Source organism: Molothrus aeneus, chromosome 13 (assembly GCF_037042795.1).
Source record: "Molothrus aeneus isolate 106 chromosome 13, BPBGC_Maene_1.0, whole genome shotgun sequence".
In the NCBI taxonomy this organism is placed as follows: Eukaryota; Metazoa; Chordata; class Aves; order Passeriformes; family Icteridae; genus Molothrus; species Molothrus aeneus.
The window spans coordinates 2011185-2030486 of record NC_089658.1 but is presented as its reverse complement, the minus strand read 5'-3'; the positions used below and the strand labels follow the sequence as shown (position 1 = coordinate 2030486).

General features: G+C 49.6%; 2 protein-coding genes across 4 annotated transcripts in view; one reads left to right on the top strand and one right to left on the bottom strand.

Annotated features, from left to right (window-relative positions):
• On the bottom strand, nucleotides 1–4466 carry PCLAF (PCNA clamp associated factor). Of its 3 annotated transcripts, none has more exons than XM_066558826.1 (4): nucleotides 4324–4466; nucleotides 2770–2859; nucleotides 1760–1901; nucleotides 1–422 (listed from the first exon to the last, which is right to left on the bottom strand). In XM_066558826.1, exons 1-4 carry the CDS (start codon nucleotides 4361–4363, stop codon nucleotides 365–367), a joined length of 330 nt encoding a protein of 109 aa, XP_066414923.1. In that variant the 5' UTR covers nucleotides 4364–4466; the 3' UTR covers nucleotides 1–364. The 3 variants fall into 3 exon arrangements, with proteins under 3 accessions (XP_066414923.1, XP_066414921.1, XP_066414920.1); XM_066558824.1 differs by having other exon boundaries at nucleotides 1760–1923; nucleotides 4324–4435; XM_066558823.1 differs by lacking the exon at nucleotides 4324–4466 and adding an exon at nucleotides 3425–3604.
• TRIP4 (thyroid hormone receptor interactor 4) overlaps nucleotides 3693–19302 on the top strand; it is a 30139-nt gene continuing 14529 nt past the window's right edge. The window contains exons 1-11 of the mRNA XM_066558822.1: nucleotides 3693–4043; nucleotides 4389–4555; nucleotides 5448–5584; nucleotides 8003–8236; nucleotides 9454–9532; nucleotides 11500–11629; nucleotides 12693–12908; nucleotides 13231–13357; nucleotides 14024–14211; nucleotides 15172–15296; nucleotides 15607–15698. Coding sequence (XP_066414919.1) covers nucleotides 3958–4043; nucleotides 4389–4555; nucleotides 5448–5584; nucleotides 8003–8236; nucleotides 9454–9532; nucleotides 11500–11629; nucleotides 12693–12908; nucleotides 13231–13357; nucleotides 14024–14211; nucleotides 15172–15296; nucleotides 15607–15698 — 1581 coding nt within the window. The 5' untranslated portion in view covers nucleotides 3693–3957. The remainder of the gene's footprint in view (nucleotides 4044–4388; nucleotides 4556–5447; nucleotides 5585–8002; nucleotides 8237–9453; nucleotides 9533–11499; nucleotides 11630–12692; nucleotides 12909–13230; nucleotides 13358–14023; nucleotides 14212–15171; nucleotides 15297–15606; nucleotides 15699–19302) is intronic.

Genomic DNA, 19302 nt, shown 5'->3' with positions numbered 1-19302 from the left:
TGTGCTCAGATGGTTTCAGTTTATTAAAAACAAGGATCTGCTTTGCAGTAATGGAACAACCACGATCGTGCAAGTCTTGCACAAACACAAGGCAGGCAGAAGATGAAAGACAAAAGCTGCCCACCATGCAGGAGGAACTCAAGCAAACCAAGATAAAAATTAAACCAGTGGTTTACAATGAACATTAAGTGCCAAACAGTAAAAATTAATTAATTTCTCCAGTGTTCATGCCATCTCTCAGACTTTTAGTCTTGTACAAAAGCTGAAAGGAAGCCATAAAAAACTATAAAGAGCTATGCAAATGTACAAAACCCAGCTCAAGTAGGAGGAGCATTTTAACATGAAAATCGAGGTCAGATCACATCTACTCTTCCTCCAAGCACTCTCCCTCTTCGGCAGGATCCAGTGGCAGGGGCCGAGCTCTGTAAGGAGCATTATTTCAGAAGCATTAGCAGAAACCAGCTCTGGTTTGAAAGGCTAACAAAGCCCTTTTCCCAAAGCCCAAATGACTTAGCCTCAGACAGCACCTTGAGGCATCAGGACTGACAGGGGCTCCTTTCTCCTGTGCTCTCTTCCCACCACCTTGCTCTTGTTCAGCCCAACAAACTCCAAATTAAAGGCATGAAAGTTTTCCTGTGCTACAGCAAACGTATTCTGTTTCACCAACAGGTGGGATGCACTTAAAAGCCTTTGTCTGCTTGTCCTGCAGGACAATTTGGGGTTGATTCTTATGGGCTCCCCCTAGCAGTTTGGAAATACCTATAATTGGTGGAAAAATGGAGGTTCAAACCAGAATTCCCTATGGAAAACAGTGTCTGTAAGACAATATTTTATACTGCTGCCTTTTTAGTCAGTTGTGCAGCCTACAGGTAATCTCTGAGGCTCCAGCTTGGAAAAGCCATTCAATTCCTGGCACGTGGAACTTGTTAGTGCTCTCCTAAGCTTTTCCAAAACTTCACTGTGCTGGCAAAGTTATGTCTGAGCAGTAAGAACTTGCCTCAACTACCAGTTACTCCACCCACTTTCAGGAACCTCCACGAGGTCCCTGAAAACTTTGCCAGACTTTGCTGAGAAAGAACACTTCCATGAGGACACAGAGGTCAGGAGACACACTGTCAACTTGCCCCTTCAAAAATGGAGTTTCACAGAGAAAAAAATCATCACAGCTTGCTTCCCTGTGGTGGTCCCAGTTGTTGGTTTCTCTGGGTCTGGATTGAAGGCACTTGAGAGGGTAATTCATGTTCAGACTCAAGTATTTATAATTTCTTATCAGTAAGACAGTCTCCCTACTGTGAGCTGGGCAGCTTTTCATTAGAAGGCACAAAATGGCCAACAATCTCATTTTACAAGGTCTTTTAAGACTAAACTATCCAATTAAGAACTGACACCTAGATTATTTTCCCTTTTAACCCCATAACTGATCCCAAAGAGTCTGCAATGCAGACTTTTCTGCCCAATTACAAAATGCCACCCAAACCCATGAAGAAGAAACCCAGGACAACACCCTGTGCCCTCCCATCTTGCTTCCATCCACAATACGCTAAAAATCTCAAAACCTCAATTTCTCACCAAGTGACATATCTACACTACTCTCTATAATCTGTTTCACACTTTTGTGGATTCTAGTCTATCTTGAAGTATAGGAAACTTTCTCCATGAATGAGGGTCAAAGTCAGTGCTCCCTGGGGGTCAGGGCACCCCAGAGCAGACAGAGAAACATTCCCTGGGTTTCCACACCTCCCCTTGCCCCAATACCCACTCCAGGCCGCTGGTCCCGGGCGTGTCTCCGTCGGATGCCCGGCTCTCCTTGGATGGGAGCTGCAGGAAGTCACTGATGCCCCTTTGCCAGGCGGGCACCGGTCTCACACAGACCCGGTTCAGCCCCACGGGGCGCTGGTGACCTGCAGGGAGCGCTGGGTCAGCCTGGGCAGGGAGCGGGCAGGGAGCAGGGACGGAGCAGGGACAGAGGGAGGGAGGGAGGGAGGGGCAAAGAGAGGGAGGAAATGAGGGAGGGAGGAAGGAAGGAGAGAGAAGAGGAGGAGGAGGGAAAAAAAGGAGAAAGAACGTCGTGTGAAAAATGCGTATTTTATCATTAGCTTTTTGCAAATATTAAAATGAATATTATGTGTGTTATGTTAGAAACTTATGCTGTGTTAATTTTCTTAAGTAGCGTGTTAAATATAGTTTTAGGTTATAACATAATGTTACAATAGAATCTATGCTATGTAAGATATTTTTTTAAGCAAGAACTTGCACCGAGATAGCAGCCAAAGGACACCTAAATCTTTCAGAGAAAAATAATTTATTGCTCTGTTATCGAGTTCCTGCCGCCTTGCTCAGCCTGAAGATGCAGTCAGGATTCAGAGGAAGAAGCTGACACTGACCAGACAGAATCCTTTGTTTGAATAGAATTTATGCATCATGTATGAGGTGTATGAATATGCAACAGGCTGTTGCTTTTAAGGGTTAATCCTCTGTTAACGTGGGTCCTTTTTCGGGCTTATTTCGCCCAGGAAAAGGTACCCGGACCGTCTGTAACTCTTTGCTCTTATTGTCTTGTATTGTCCTAAAGTGTAATTGTCCAAATTTTTATTACTCTAATCATATTACTATTTTCACAACCATTTTATTACTATTAAACTTTTAAAGTTTTAAAACCAAGTGATTGGCGTTTTTCACAGTAGCGAGACAGAGAGGGAAAGAAGGAAGGAAGGAAAGAAAGGAAAAAGCGACGGAGGGAAGGGAGGGAGGAGAAGGGGCCGCGCTCACCTCTCCGGCCGGGCAGCGCCGGCCCTGCGCTGACGCTGCTGCTGCCGCCGCCGGAGCCCAGCGCCTTGCGGGGAGCGCGGGCGACCAACACTGCGGAGAAAGGGACAGCGGGGCTCAGCAGCGGCGCTCGGAACCCCCTCAGCCCTGCCCGTCCCGTTCTGCTCGGAACCCCCATGAGCCGAGCCCTGCCCTGCCCTGCCCGTTCCCTTCCCGCTCGGAACCCCCTCAGCCCTGCCCTGCCCGTTCCCTTCCGGCTCGGAACCCCCTCAGCTCTGCCCGTTCCCTTCCCGCTCGGAACCCCCTCAGCTCTGCCCGTTCCCTTCCCGCTCGGAACCCCCTCAGCTCTGCCCGTTCCCTTCCCGCTCGGAACCCCCTCAGCCCTGCCCGTTCCCTTCCCGCTCGGAACCCCCTCAGCTCTGCCCGTTCCCTTCCCGCTCGGAACCCCCTCAGCCCTGCCCTGCCCGTTCCCTTCCCGCTCGGAACCCCCTCAGCTCTGCCCGTTCCCTTCCCGCTCGGAACCCCCTCAGCCCTGCCCTGCCCGTTCCCTTCCCGCCCCCTCAGCCCTGCCCATACCGTTTTCTTCCCGCTTGGGACCCCCCTCAGCCCTGCCCGTCCCGTTCCCTTCCTGCCCCCTCAGCCTGTCCCGTTCTCGCACCCTTGCGGAAGGCACGACCACGCTGATCCACCTTGGTCCGCGCCATCCCGGCCCGGCACTGCCCGGCCCGGCCCCGCCTCGGCAGCGCCATTGGCCACAGCCCGCCAATGGAGCGCGGGGCCGCCCCCGTCCCGCTCCCCTTCCCGCTCTCCTTCCCGCTCTCCTCTGCCCGGGCGGGATATTGGGGAGAAATTCCCTGGGGGGGGAGCGAGGTGCTGGAACGGGCTGCACAGAGTGTGGCTGCCCCAGCTCTGGCAGTGTTTAAAGCCGCGCTGAGCGGGGCTTGGAATAACGTGGTCTAGCGGGAGGTGTCCCTGCCCATGGCGCGGGGTTGGAATGGAATGGAATGGAATGGAACGGAATGGAATGGAATGGGATAAGATGGGGATTTACGGTCCCGTCCAACCCAAACCATTCCCAGTTTGAATGAACCGGTCCCGGAACGGTCACTCTGCGGCCGCGTTCCCGGGGGGAAGGGAAAGGAAGGGGAGGGTGCCGGGCGGTGCGGCGGCGTTTCCCGTCCCCCACGGAAGATGGCGGCGCCCAGCGCGCTCCTGGCCTGGTGCGTCCAACACCTGCGCGGGGACTTCGGGCTGGACGTGGGCGAGGACGTGGTGAGGTGAGCGGAGCCGGGGGCGGGCGGGGCCCTCCTGCCCTCTGGCAGGGGTTCCTCGGAGGAAAAAGGGTGTGTCAGAGCAGCTGTCGGGAGTTTGCCCGGGGTGGTCGTTCGGGTGGAGATTCGGGGAGGAGAAGTGGCGGGAGGTGGGATGTGGGGTGACAGAATCACAGATTGCTCTTAGTAGGGAGAGATCTTAAAGGTGGTATCGTTCCACCTCCTGCCATGGCCTTACCGCGGTCTCCACAGAAACCTGATGGTAAAGGAAAGATAAATGTCACACCTGTGTCATGAGAGCGCGGACCATCCTCCCCCTCACCCATTTTTATCCACCTCGGCCCGCCCTAGGTACATCTTGTCCATCACGAACGAGGAGGAGATCCGGGAGTACGTTGTTGACCTTGTTCAGGGCACGGATGGGAAGAAGAGCTGGTTTGTGGAAGAGCTGCTGAGCAGGTGGAGGAAATCTGCCCAGCTGCCCTCCGAGCCCTTCCCAGCCTACCGGAAAAAGGACGGTGAGTGCTGCAGAGCAGGAAACTCCCAAATAAACTCGCTTGTTGTGCTTACAAACAATTCCATGCCACAAATCTCTGTATGGATGCCAACCCATCCCTGACTGGAGGCAGTTTAAAGCCTGTTTTTGTGGTAGCAGGCCCCCAGCCAGGTAATAATTAGCATTGACTCCATGATCCAGAAGGCATGAAAGACACTTTATTATTAGAAATCTACAGTTCTTCTAGAAACAATGGTGGACCTAAGACCTGATTGGTCTCAGAGTGAAAACCTCTCACACATTTATTGGTGGCTATCAATAACACTCTCTAGAGAACCATATCCATAAACAGTAGTTATAGAAAGAGAGTTAATAATAGTTTGAATTCTTTTCCTCTAAGTTTCCCACAGCTTCCCAGGATTTTTGTGGGAAAGTCTGTGGCCAGAGAGCTGCTGCTGCACGTTTTCAGTCATGGAGTCCAGAGACATTTTTCTTTTGCTGGTACTTACCCAACCTCTCTCTTGATTTGTTTATTAGAAGCAAAAGCAGTTTAGTTGCTCCTCAATCCCCAGTGTTGCCCTTTCCTGAGGTTCCCAGCAGGGTGGGAGGTACCACAGATGCCCATATTTGATCCCAGGCTCTTTCTGTGCACCTCACATCTCTCCACAGCCTGGTGTGTTCCAGCTCCATCAGATTTTATCTGCTTAATGGTGTGTGAGAGCAATCCAGCACGGGAAGGACATGGAGCTGTTGGAGTGAGGCCAGAGGAGGCACCAAAACGTTCAGAGAATGGAGCAGCTCTGGTGGGAGTAAAGGCTGGGAGAATTGGGATTGCTCAGCCTGGAGAAGAGAAGTTTTGGGGTGATCTAAGTGTTGCTCCTCAATGCCTCTGTCTGTGCTTGCTCCCACTCCAGAGGCTCTGGAAGTGCTGCGGGCTGGGGACCAAGGGAAGAAGGGGAAGCGCAAAGGGAGGAACAGGCAGGAGACCCCGGCACACCCCGAGCCCGCTGCTCATGGGGAGGAGGTGAAAACCCCCCTGGACCTGGCCAAGGTGAGTGTGGGGGCCAGGGGATCACTGGAAAGGTTTGGGGAAAGAGGGTGTCAGACACTGGTGAAGATGTGATTGGAAGGTGGAAATGAGAGTCTGGGATGTGTCAGACTGGGATGCCCAGTGGGCACTGCTCAGGACACACCTCAGATCCTGGTGTCAGTTTTGGGCTCCTCACAAGAAAGGCAGTGAGGGGCTGGAGCGTGTCCAGGGAAGGGAACAGCACTGGGGAAGGGTCTGGAGCACCAGGAGCAGCTGAGGGAGCTGGGGGGCTCAGCCTGGAGAAAAGGAGGCTCAGGAGGGACCTTCTGGCTCTGCACAACTCCCTGACAGGAGAGTTGAGCTGGGTGGAGGTTGGCATTTGCTCCCAGGGAACAGGGACAGGATGAGAGGAAATGGCCTCAAGCTGTGCCAGGAGATGTTTAGGTTGGATATTAGGGAAAAAAAAATCATGGAAACCGTGGTCAGATACTGGAATGGACTGTCTAGGACAGTGGTGGAATCACCATCCCTGGAGGGTTCAAAAAACATGTGGATGTGGCACTTGGGGAGGGACAGAGGACGGAGAGAAGGGAAAGAGGAAGAGGGAAAAGGAGGGAGAGGGAGAGAGAGGAAAGGAAGGAGAGTTATTGACGTGTCTCTGTGATCTTGGAGGGCTTTTCCAACCAAACTATTTCCATGTTTCTATGATGTCCAGGATGGGGAGAAAGGCTGTGTCTGTTTGTGTCTATAACTGGGAGTAAAATAATCATCAGGTAGCAAATATGCCAGCATGGATTTTTCTCCCCTAGAAAACCTGAGAAGAGAGAGCAGGTGAAGGAAGTTGAGTCTGTAATTAGGAATAAAAGGGATTTCTTTAAATCAGATGTGAGGGTGGGGAATTGAAGCCACCAAATAGTTAGAACATCCTTTCCTACTGTATTTAAACTATCTCAGTCACACTCATTGAAGCTTTAATTAGAAACTGAAATACTTCAGAAAGAAATTGTGGAATAAGAGCATAGAAACACCAAAACCTGAAAAATGCTGCAATTCCTGAGTAAGGAGTGGAACATGAATTCATGTTTTTAAATGGAACTTTTTGGAGCAGGGAGGCTGCAAAGGATGAAAGTATTTGTAAAAGTGTTTATAGGATAAACCACAACATTTTTGAACTGGTGGGTTAAAAGTGGACAGTGATTTCCATTTCCTTGTAGTTACCTTCTAACTTAATTAAAATTAAAAACAAAAAGTGAGAAAGATCTGCCAAAGTCACTTTATCTTGTTTTGGGTTTTTTTTTTATGGTGGCAGTGTTTGAATCTGGCAGTGGCACTAAAACCAGTTGGACTTTACTGGGGGGACTGGAAATGCTGCATCTGCTTGTCACTAAACCAGATGGAAACTCAGAGGTGAATCATGAAATCACTGAGGCCAGATCACAGAAGGAGGAGCAGAATTTATTTTACAGCTCAGTACTTGAACCCTCCTGTGTGGAAAACCTCTGCTGATGTGGCTGTGCCAGGTGGGATTTGGGGAGGCTGCTGGGAGGTGACATGGCTGTGAATGCCCTGCTGCCACCCCCAGCTGTGTCTGGGGACAGGCAAGCCCAGGGTGCACAGCTACAAACAGGGAGTCTGAATAACCCTTGGAAGTGAGCTTGGGAGTGATGCCTTGTGCAGGCTGACCCAGAACAGAGACTTGACAGAACTAAAGAATAAAGTAGGGATTTATTAAGAGGCCTCAATGGATGCACCTTGGGCAGCACAACCCAAAATGGCCACAAAATGGACCACAGGTTATGGGGTCTCACACTTTTATTAGTTTTGGTCCCTTAGCATATTGGAGCTAATTGTTCAATTACAGCTCCAGCCCATGCAATCCCATCATTTTTGTTTTCTCTCTTCAGCCCACGTTGTTTGTGCTCTTGGGGCTGAGATCTGGATCAGCTGTCCTTGGGTCCCCAGCTGGAGCAGGAATTGTTTTGTCTCCCTACTCTGTGCAGAGAGCTTACTATCTCCTGATATGAAGCCCAGACCCCCACACTAAAGCAGAACAGAATCTGAAAAATAGAAAAGCCAAACCCTGAGGCATCAGGAGTAGCTGAGCTGCTGTTTGGAGCTGTTAAACAGGTGTGAGGCTGTGCAGAGCACAGAGAGCAGCGCTCGCTGCCCAAATCCCACCAGCTCCAGCTGGCATGGGTGGCAAACTTCGAGTGCATCCTGGTGTCCTTGCTTTGTTTGGATTCCTTGGAGCTTTTCTGGCAGGCCTGAGCTTGTCTTTCCGCTCAGTCTGGGGTCTGGTCCAAGTTTCATTCCAGTGAGGCAGAGTAACACTTGTCTGAACCTCCTGGCCTGCCCAGAGGTCAGTGCTGGCTCTCTGCTGCCAGTGCTGCACTGGGAGCACTGTTTGTTTGTTTGTTTGTTTGTTTTTTTCCTTCCCAGGCCCAGGAGTGCAGCAGTGGGGTCAGCAGCAGTAGCATTTCCTGCAAGAAGAAGCCCAAGTATGTCAGCCTGTACACCAGAGAGGGGCAGGACAGGCTGGCCGTGCTCATCCCGGGCCGCCACGCCTGCGAGTGCCTGGGCCAGAAGCACAAGCTCATCAACAACTGCCTGGAGTGCGGGCGCATTGTCTGTGAGCAGGAGGGCTCTGGGCCCTGCCTCTTCTGTGGGGCCCTGGTGAGTAACCAGGGAGTTACTGAAGGGGGCTGGTGAGGGGCTTGGAGCACAAGCCCTGGGAGGAACAACTGAGGGAGCTGGGGGTGCTCAGCCTGGAGAAAAGGAGATTCAGGGGTGACCTTATCACTGTACAACTCCCTGAAAGGTGCCTGTGCTCAGCTGGGGCTGGGCTGTTTCTCCAGGCAGCACTTACAGAACCAGAGCACACAGCCTCGAGCTGTGCCAAGGGAAATACAGGTTGGATATTAGGAAAAAGTTTTTCACAGAAAGGGTGATAAAGTTCTGGAATGGCTGCCCAGGGAGGTGGTGGAGTCACCATCCCTGGATGTGTTTAACAAAGCCTGGATGTGGTACTCAATGCTATGGTTTAGTTGAGGTGTTAGGGCATGGGTTGGGCTCTGTGATCTTTGAGGTCTCTTCCAACCCAGTGATTCTGTGAATTCTGTGCCCTGCTTGGATCCAGAGGAATTGGCTGATTTAGCCCTTCAGATAGCAGTTCCTCTTGCAGAATTCTAAATCAGGGAAGGAAAGAACCTGTTAGGAGGTTTCCCCCATAATTTACATGGCTTTGGAGCTTGTCTGGTTTCTGACAGTCTCCTGTGTGTCACTACAGTGTCCAAAATCTTTGCAAGCCTTCAGACCCATCCCAGGCACAGCCCTGATATCCTTGTCAGGAGCAGTGTCCTGCTTTTCTTTCAACTCCTGTGTGATATGGATCCTTTGGGATACCAGATTCAGTTCAAAGGGCACCTTTTGGAGAAAGGGGATGAGCTGTTGATGGCTGAGGAAATTCTTCTTCATGTGAGAGGAAAATATTAATTGGGTAGAGCAAAATGTTTTAAAGCAGATTGGTTGCTATTTTGAAAGATCAGTTTAACTCCCAGTGGCCAAAAAGGAGAGAAAAAAAAAACAAAAAACAAACCCTTAACTGTTGAGTTAAGGGTTGTGATTCTGCCTGGGATGGTTTTGAGTTCATTTCATGTTCTTTGAGCTCAGTCAGCAACATGTCCACCCACAGAACAGGGAGAGACCAAACTCTACTTTCCTCTTTAGTAAAGAACAAGCTTCCGGGTTCTCCCCATGAAGAGAAGGAGGTGTGGGCTGTCACTGCCACTTTAAACAGCCTGAACTGTTGTCCAGGGCTCTGAAATGGTCAAGGTGTGGCATCCTTCCCATGTGATGTCCTTCTCAAGGCTTCATTTCCTTCTGTTCCTCAGGTGTGCACTAAAGAAGAGCAGGACATTCTTCAGCGGGACTCCAACAAGAGCCAGAAGCTGCTGAAGAAGCTCATGGCAGGTGAGTAGCAATTCCACACCTGGAATAGAATGAATCCAAATGGTTTGTGTGCATTATTTCCTTCAGACTTCACTGAGCCACTTGTCCTCATTGCTGCCCTTTGCCTGGCATTAAAAGGATGGATTGGAAGTTGTTCCTTGGTTCCTCCTGCAAGCCCTAGACAGCATTCCCAGGCTTCAGCAGAGGTGACAGTGGCAAGTGTCACATGGCAGTGTGTGGTGTCCTTTCCCTGAGGCCCCAAGGCTGCTCATTCAGCTTTCCAGAATCAATCCCATGAACTGGATTGTTGTAGCAGTCCTCGAAAATTAGGATAAGTCTCCTGTGGAATGTGCTGTGCAAGATAAAGTGCTGCTGTCTGATTTGCTGGGCTTAGAGAGGTGGTGGTTAATATTTTCTAATGGCTCTTCTTGTTTCACACTTACCTTGGGAGCTAGAAATGGGAACAGAGCCAAGGAAAGCAAGAGGAAATACTACCCAGTGTCCCAGCAAAGACTTGTGCATTGTGGGGATGTTTGTCTGAGTTTAGCTGAACTACAGCCAAGGTCGTGGTGTTCTTGGTTGGAAACTTTGCTGAGGAACTGGGGAAATATTTACTCCAGATCTGGGCTTCTCCTTAGAGCTGTGGAGATGGCAGGGGGATGGAAGTCCTTGACAGCACCAGCCAGTCTGTTCTATCCTTCCAATAGTGGAAGTCCTTGACAGCACCAGCCAGTCTGTTCTATCCTTCCAAAAGTGTTGGCACACTTCAGGATCTCTTTTCTTACCTGTTTTGTCTCTTTCCCTCATGCCCCTGCCAGCTCTTGTTTAGTTCTCTGTGTAGATAAAAGCTGGAATGTGGTTTGCTGTTTGTCTTGGGAGTAAAGATTGTGGATCATTGACCAAAGGGAAATACAGGCAATTGTTTCCCTGAAATGAAGGCATTTCTCAGTGTGATGAAATGCACTGGTTTGTTCCATCATGGCCTGGGTTCAAACCTTTTTTTATGTTTTTTTTTGTTATTCCCTGTTGGTTGGGTGGGTTTGGGCCCCTTGCCAGGAGGTCTAAGAAAGAAGAGCATTTGCTGGGAATAGATTTCTCCATCTCTGGAAACAGCTGGTGTGGTGTGTCAGAGCAGGATATTGTTTGAGGGAGGCACAAACAGCAGCAGAAGGCTCTGGGTCTCCCTGGAATCTGTCCTGAGCAAGAGGCTCTTTGTGGGGGTAACAGCATGTGGGAAGGGTTTGGCTTTTAGGAGGGGATTCCTAAGAAAGCTGGGGTTGTTGCTGAAGAAGAAAAGCCTCCAGACCTTTGAGCCCCTCCCAGTGCCTAGAGGGCTTATGAAAAGGAGGGAGAAGGACTAGTTAATGGGCAGATAGTGATAGGACAAGAAGGAATGGTTTTAAACTAAAAGATGAGAAATTTAGATTGGATATTGGAAAGAGATCATTCTCTGTGAGGGTGGTGAGGCTCTGGCACAGGTTTCCCAAAGAAGCTGTGGGTGTTCTATCCCTGGAAGTGTTCCAGGCCGGGTTGGATGGGGCTTGGAGCACCCTGGGATAGTGGAAGGTGTCCTTGGTGTCCCACCATGGCAGGGAGTGGAATGAGATGAGGTTTAAGGTCCTTTTCAACCCAAACCATTCCATGATTCTATGGCCTGAGACCTGTGGTTGGTGATGGGAGAAATTTTGACTGCCCAAATTGTTAGGGAAGGGTGAAGGAAAACCAAAGGCCAAGAGCTTCTCCCTAAACTTCCCAGACTTTATCACTGTGATATTTAAATGATTCCTCCTCTTTGGAGGAAGGAGTCTTTGAAATGGGCTTGAGGGAAAATGGTGTCTTCAACCTCCCAGAAAGATGCTGATCTTGCTGCAAAGCTGTACTTTCAGCTCCTGGCATGGCATTTAGTTTAGGGGGCATTTCTGCAGCCTGGCCCACCCAAATGGCTTTAACACACTGACTGCTGAGCTGTGGTTTGTTTTGTGCCTCAGGTGCTGAAAGTTCAGGGAATTTGGATGCCATAAGCAAAGGCTTGCTGCCTCAGCAGGAAGCGAGACTCAAATCAGGCCTGGAGATGGCTGTGAAGCACAAAGACAAACTGTTGGAGTTTGATAGGACAAGGTAAGATACTAGGTGGGAGACTGTCATGAATAGCATGAATGACCTGGCAGGTGAGGTGCCTTTAGCAGAAATGTTGGGAATTCCTTCTAAAACCCACAGCCACTTGTTGTGGTGTTGGGGGTACCCAGGATGAGGTGAGAGATGAGAATCTGACTCCCAAGTTCTTAGAAGGCTGATTTGTTATGATATGATATTATATTATAAGAAAATTATATACTCAACCTATACTAAAGAAAGAGAGAAAGGAGACATCAGAAGGCTAAAACAAGAATAAATAATAAAAACTCGTGACTGACCAGAGTCTGACACAGCTGGACTGGGATTGGTCATTAAGGAAAAACAATTCACATGGAACCAATCCAAGATGCACCTGTTGGTGAGCAACCTCCAGAGCACATTCCAAGCAATCAGATAATTATTGTTTACATTTCTTTTCTGAGGCTTCTCAGGAGAAAAATCCTGACAAAGGGATTTTTCATAAAATATCACAGTGACAGCCACTGACACCTTAACTGTGGCATTGGGTGGGACAGGAGTGAGTCTCTGGAATGGATCCTTTTGGGTGTCCTTGCCTTTTGTCCCTGACAGTCCAGCTCTCCAGAGGGATGGGAAAGAGCAGATTTATTGAATTCACAGGCAACCCTGACGAGGGGGAGAGAATGATGCATCTGACTCCATCCTATCAGAAGGCTAATTAATTACTTTATTATACTATATTATTCTATATTATATTACACTATTACATTACACTTAAACTGAATCTGCCAAGCACTCAACTCTGCACACACTGCACAGAATCTCATGACTGTCAGAGACAGTCCCAACACACACAGTCCCCTGATAGGCCAAGGAAACAAAACCCCATCCATCACTTTGGGTAAACAATCTCCATATTGCATTCTACTTTGGCACAAACACAGGCACAGCAAATGAGATGAGAATATTCTTGGGAAGAATTGTGCCTTGCTTTTCTCTGTGAAGAGAAACGTGGGGCTGCACAGTTTGGAGGGTGGGTTTGAGGCCCTGCCATGCTCATCTTTTCCTGTGGGGGTTGCTCTCCCAGCGTGCGTCGGACCCAGGTCATTGATGACGAGTCGGATTACTTTGCCACGGACTCCAACCAGTGGCTCTCCAAGCAGGAGAGGGAAGCGCTCCAGAAGAGGGAGCAGGAGCTGCGGGAGCTGCGCCACGCCTCCCGGCTGGCCAAGAAAATCACCATCGACTTCGCTGGCAGGCAGATCTTGGAGGAAGACAACAACATGGCTGAGTACCACAGCAAGTGAGTGAGGGCTGGCAGCGTGCCCGAGAGCAAGGAGGTGCAAATCCTTATGGAGAGTGGTCTGACACGCCTGTTAAAGCTGCCTTTGAAAGAGGTGTTTCAGAAGGCCTGTCCCAACAGAGCCACTTGAGCTCAAATTCACACCAAGCTGAGTTTCTGCACTAGAGAGCAGTGACTGCTCAGACTGGAAATCAGATCGAGCTGGGAAGTCATTTAGTTGGGGGGAATGGGGCAAAAATGCTTTGAGTCAGAGTGTGTGGGGAGAAGGGAGATGTTCTCAGGGGAAGCAGGGAATGTTCATCCCTCTCATTTGTGCTTGCAGACTGGATGAGACCATTGCAGCCATGAGCTGTGGTGCACTGAGCGAGCCAGCCAGGAGCCCTGGGGCAGAGATGACACCAAACTCTGGGCTTTTGGTGAATCCCCGTCTCCTCCAGCCTGCTCCTTTGGTCAGTGGGGCTTCTGTGGTTTATTCCAGAGTAGTGACTCATTTGGGGAGTTGAGCTTGAGAATTGTCAATTCCAGCATGTCTGTAGAAGGGGATCTTTTGGGGAAAAGATCACAGGATGGTTTGGGTTGAAAGGGATTTTAAAGACCTCTCATTCCATCCCCTGCCATGGGAGGGACACCTTTCACCAGACCAACCTGGCCAAGAACACTTTCAGAGGTGGGGTGACTTCTCTAGACAACCTGTTTCAGCATCTCACAGCTCTCACAGTAAATAATTTCTCCCTGATATCCGATCTAACCCTGCCCTCTGCCAGTGGGAAGCCATTCCCCCTGTTTCCCCTTGTTTCTCACCCCCTCTTTCCTCCCCCATGTCCCTCACTGGCCATCTCAGTCTGGGATAGAGAAGCTTTGACAATGCCCTGCTCCTGGTGGGTTTGTTTACTGGAGTTTAGCATCCTGCCTCCTTTTCAGGCATGCAGAAGAGTTTCTGAGAGTCAGCCTAAGGCTGTGTCACCGTTTCACCTCTATTTTTTGAAGCCTTTTCTGCCAGATTCCCATTTTCCAAAGAGCATAAGGGTAATGAAGGAAAACTTCAGATAGGATTTGCACACATTACTCCTGGAGAGGTGCTAACCTTTTTCCTGTTTCTTTTGAACACTCTCAAGTGGGTGGACCAAACTGGTTTGCTCCCACAAAGGAAAAGTGTTCATTCCATGGAGGCTGGAAGTGAGTGTGGCTCGGAGCGGAGCCGGCTGCGGATTCAGGACCGGGAGCTGCAGGAGATCTCGGATGATGGTTGGTGCCTCAGCCTGCACCAACCTTGGGCTTCCTTGCTTGTGAGAGGAATCAAAAGGTGAAGGTGTCCCAGGCTGCTCCTGCTCCACAGGGGAGGTGGGAGGTTGTGTTCCTCAGAGGATCTCTGTGGTCCTGTGCAATGACTGATACCTGTGATAGCTCCAGGTGTGGAAGTTGTGCTTCCTCTTCCAGTGTGTCGAGGAGCTGGAGAATCTTCTTTTTTGGGATAGTACCTCAACTGTAAGGGACAAATTTCTTCACAGTGGGTGAATGAGTGTAGAGAGAGGCTGAAATTTCACTGCTATAGTTGGGGTGTTCCTGTGTGGAATTTGAAAAGCAAATAAGGTAATCACTTGAAATATGTTCTTCTGGGGTTTTTGTTCAGCATAAAGAAGGCAACAGTGGCACCAGGCTTTGTTTAAAAGAAACCCAACCCTTGCCACTACCTCACCCTCCTGGGCTGGGAATTGGGTTACAAAAAGGAGCTGCTACTTTTAATAATGAACAAAGAATCTCCTTTAGCCTTTTTTTCCCTTCACCACATTTCTCATTTTGGAGACCAAAGCTTTTTCACTTCCCAAACTAAGGATGCTGTAAATCTTAATGTGCCAGGATTGTTCATCCAGGTGTTCTGGGGATGCTCCAGCCACTCTGGTGGAGCTGCAGAATTCCAGGATCTCCAGACAACAGTTCCATGCAAAGACCTAATCCCTTATTGCTCCCTTGACTTTTCTGTGTGACTTTGGGAGCTTGTGAGGGACTTCTGTGAGCAGATTGTCCTGTGTATGTTTTCTGCAGGCCCTGCTGGGGATTGATGTCCTCTAAAGCCCTGAGGACACACTCTGCTTTATTTGTGACATTGTTTTTTGCCTATCTCAGCTTTTCTTTGTGGTTCTGACACATTGCTTGAGTTGGAATAATCAGGGCAAAGCTTAGCAGCAGGAATTGACTATGTTTGAATGAAAATGTGGGTGATTTCTCCTGAAGTTTTAGTCCTACCTTTTCCTCTATTTTTTAGGGTGGAGGGCAGGACCTGGTACACATCTCATCGAGGGAGGTTATGGATTGCAGCTACTGCTAAAAGACCTTCCCCTCAGGAAATCTCAGAACTGGAGGCCACCTACAGAATGCTGCACAGGAAAGGTGAACTCCTCTCCTTGGTTCTTGGAGTGATTTGGTACATTGAGCCACATAATGAGCAGTGTCAGATATCCCTCTCTGCTGAGTAGGGAGTGCTATACATAAAATTAAATGTCCCAGCCCTAATCCTTCAGGAAGAAGATCCTGACCTGGAAAAGGCACCAAAAAAAAGTGCTAAAATTGCCGTATGTGTTCTTGTGCATCAAAAAATAGAGGTGCCTGGAGGAGAGAGAGGGAAGGGCACTTGGGGATTGGAAGACCCCAGCTGTGTGTGGGAATATGGGCTCCCTGAAGAGCTGTTTCTTTGCTGCAGATGTGGAATTTCCAAGTGATTATCCCTCAGGATGCCTCCTGGGCTGTGTGGACGTGACTGATTGTTTATCACAGGAACAATTTCAGGAGCAGGTGAGTACAGAAATGAACCTTTCCATGCTTGCAGTAACCACCAGGTTTTTAAAGTGGTGGAACTTGCCCCTGGAGAAGACATTGAGTGGAAATTTTAGATTGTGTTGAGAAGACACAAGTTACTGCAGGGATTTCTGTGGCAGAGGACATGAGGGGGCCTGGCAATTCAGGACAGTATGGAAACATGGACAACTCTGCCCCAGTGGTGGTGCTGTGCCTTGGGACCTTGTCCCTGCCCTGTGGTGCCAGTGACACTGACTGCCCTGGTGTAGGAGGGATCATGGACCAGAGCTGCTGCATCTGCCTGGTGCTTCTTACAGGAGCTGGAGGTCCCAGTGGCCTCACTGGTGATGTCACACTGGCCTAGCTGGTGAGTGTTGTGCCCTTTTTGGGCACTGAGTGACCTGGAGATGCAGCCATGGAAAGGTGAGCTCTTTCCCACCAGGGAGCATGGACAGGAGAGCCACAGGACTACCTGTAGTGAAGCAAGGCTGGGATCAGGAGTCTTGAGAAATCTCAACTGATCAAAGTCTATGGGTGATGATGTGTGTTCCAGATGTGCTGAGAGCATTGGCAGGTGGCCTTGTGAGGCCACTCTTAGCTTGGGATGGTTATGGAAACCAGGAGAGGACTCTTTGTAACTGTTGCAGCTGTAGTTGGAAAGGGAAGGAAGGAGATCTGGACACTTCAGGCCAGTTGGTTTCACCTTGGTCTCTGGGAACCTCATAGAGAGATTGCTCTTGGAAGCCAGTTTTGGGCACATGGAGGAAGGGGACATTAGGAATAGCAAGTGTGGATTTACCTAATAATAAACTCATGCTTTACTAACCCCATGGCCTTCTTGCATCCAATAGATAGAATGGAGAGTATCTATTAACCTGCTGTCCTGGAGTAGGCACAAATCCCAGAGGAGTCATAACCAGTAGAAACTGGTAACTCTATGTATTGGTTAAACCACATCTAGAATACTTGGGTCACCATAAAATTGTTGAAAAACTGGAGCAAATCCCATGGAGACCACAAGGGTGGTTAGGGGCTGGAGCCCTGTGAGGAGAGGCAGGAGACACAGAGATCCTCCCTTCCTGCAAGGAGGTTGTTGGGAGACAGAGCTGGGCTCTGTGCTCACATACAAGGCAGGAGGGTCATAAATTGAAAGGGGACGGTTCAATGTGGCTTAAGGAAACAAATTACCATAAGGATGGCCCAGCAATGGGGGAGGCACTGCCCAAGGGGCTGAACAGTCTTGACCTGGGAAAGTTTTAAAGACCCAAGAGGACAAAGCTGTGGGCAGCCTCACCTGAATTCAATGGCCCTGCTTTGATTGGGAAGTTGGACTAGAGACCTTCTGAGACCTGTGACTGACTCCCTGCTCCCAAAATGTGGGGCAGGAGTTTTCCTTGAGCTGTGTTTTATGGACTTATAAAACCTGCACTTAGCACCAAGCCCAGCACGGCTGTTCCTGATCCCATTTCATCCCTGCTCACTGCACTGCCCCTTGTGCATGTCAGGTTTGGTCTGGTGGGAATCACCAAACCATATAGGGCTTGGTAGTGAACCACGACCATCTTGTGAGGTGGAATAAATGAGTTCCTTGGGAAGGAATGCACCAGGATGATCTTGCTGTGAAGAGCTGGAGAGGCAGCAGGGGTTGGGGCTGTTTTTCAGGAAGTGCTCCTCTGCCTTTCCCAAACCCTGTGAGGTTTTTACCTGGGAGAGATGCCTGGAAATGTATTTCTGATGAGGCAATGTATTTCTGATGAAGTTGTGTCTCTTAATCACAGGAGGAAGGCAGAGAAGTTAGAGCATGAGCAGCAGAGGGAGCCTTGGGACTGGAATACCATGAAACCTACAGGAATATTTGGCTTTGTATGGGAACAAGCCATGGGAGAGGGAGAGGAAGGGGCACGAGGCCATTGTAGGGATTTTCTTTTGTAGCATCCACTAATTTGCAATTTGAGCTTCAGTGTAGGTTCCTGTCCATCTCCTGCTGTCTGTACCAGTGGTGGAAAATAGATCTTGGTCTCTTTCAAGTACTTTTCTGTTTGTCACAATCCCTCCTCTTGCTTTGTGGATGGTTCAGGCATTGGTAAAATGGCTGTGACAGCATCTCTGATCTGGGAATTGTGCTGTGGGTAGCTAGCTTGAGTCTTCCCAGGGAGGACCTTCACAATTAGCCACATTCTCTGGAAATCCCTCCCAGTTTGTGGGCACTGCTTGGCTGCAGAGGGGCTGGAGGCAGAGCAGTGTATTCCAGGAGCACCATTATCCAACCTGTTAGTGGCAGATTTCCCTTTCTCCTCAATGCTGTGGCAATTCTCTGCCTTTTTGCTGTTCCCATATTCCAAACTGCTTATATTCCCTAATTTCCTGCCTTTTTCTGGTGGTTTTGTCTCTTTTTCCCAGGATTCCTTTAAGCAGTGGTAATTTCCCTCGCTTGTGAGCTAAAATCCAGAGATGTGAACCTTTCTGCAGTTGCTTTCTGAGGAAATGTCTGGTTTTTTGGGCTCTCAGGAGCAGCAAGTGCATCTGAAGGAAGCTGAGCTGAATTTAATTGCAATTGTCAGCAAGATGACAAAGCTCAGAAATCTGAGTTGGGTCTCGCCAGGAGTAAGAAATTCCTGTTGCTCACGTGGGTGTTTCAGCCTGGGTTCATCAGCAGTGTCAGCACTGTGATCCAGCCATTTCCCAGTGTGCAAAGATTCCTTGTAGCTCAGGCAGAAAGGCAAGGAACATGATGCTTTTTCACCACTTAGGGCGTGCAGAAACATTGGGTATTTTCAAGGAATGTGTGAGCAGGCGAGGGGAGGTGATGCAGAGCAGAGACCTCTCAGGGATTGAGCTCTGGTGGAGCTTTTCCAGGCGCTGTGCTTTGACTCACACCTCTCCTCCTCACCACCTCCTGTTCGAGGCTCCTGCATGTTCCAGAAGAAATCATTTCACAAGTGCAGGGTGAGCCTCACTTGCAGGTTATACCAACCTCCCGAGGATGAAATAGTTCTTGGCTTGCTCACGGTGTTTTGGTGGTGATCCAGTGTTTTTTGGCAGCCACAAAAGTTTGGTTTGACTCTTGTGACTATTTGTTCCCATAGGCAAGGGAGACTCTTCCTGGTCTTAGGTCTGTTTTTCTTCATCCTGGGGGTGTTCAGCTTGGAGAAGAGAAGGCTCTGAGGAGGCCTTGGAGTCCTCTCCAGTGCCTAAAGGGGCTCCAGGAGAGCTGGAGAGGGACTGGGACAAGGAGTGCCATGGTATAGGGAAATGGCTTCCCAGTGCCAGAGAGCAGGGTTAGATGGGATATTGGGAAGGAATTAATTGTTCCCTGTGAGGGTGGGCAGGCCCTGGCACAGGGTGCCCAGAGCAGCTGTGGCTGCCCCTGGATCCCTGGAAGTGTCCAAGGCTGGGTTGAATGGGGGGCTTGGAGCACCCTGGTCTCGTGGAAGGTGTCCCCGCCCATAGCAGGGGGTGGAATGGGATGAGCTTTAAGGTCCTTTCCAACTTTATCCAGTCTGTGGTTCCATGGCTTTGTGGTCTGTCTGCTCTGTAACTCTCCCATTACCTCTCAGCCCTTTCACTGCTGTCACCCACTCCCTGTTTAGCACTGTCTGCA

What these genes read in the sequence shown, in the direction of transcription:
- PCLAF (XM_066558823.1), bottom strand. Translation starts at nt 3,515, where the DNA reads ATGGCGCTGCCGAGGCGGGGCCGGGCCGGGCAGTGCCGGGCCGGGATG. An exon ending in TGGTCGTGCCTTCCGCAAGG is followed by an intron (nt 2,860 to 3,424) that starts GTGCGAGAACGG and finishes CTTTCTCCGCAG; the next exon opens with TGTTGGTCGCCCGCGCTCCC. An exon ending in CCCGGGACCAGCGGCCTGGA is followed by an intron (nt 423 to 1,759) that starts GTGGGTATTGGG and finishes TGCTCCTTACAG; the next exon opens with AGCTCGGCCCCTGCCACTGG.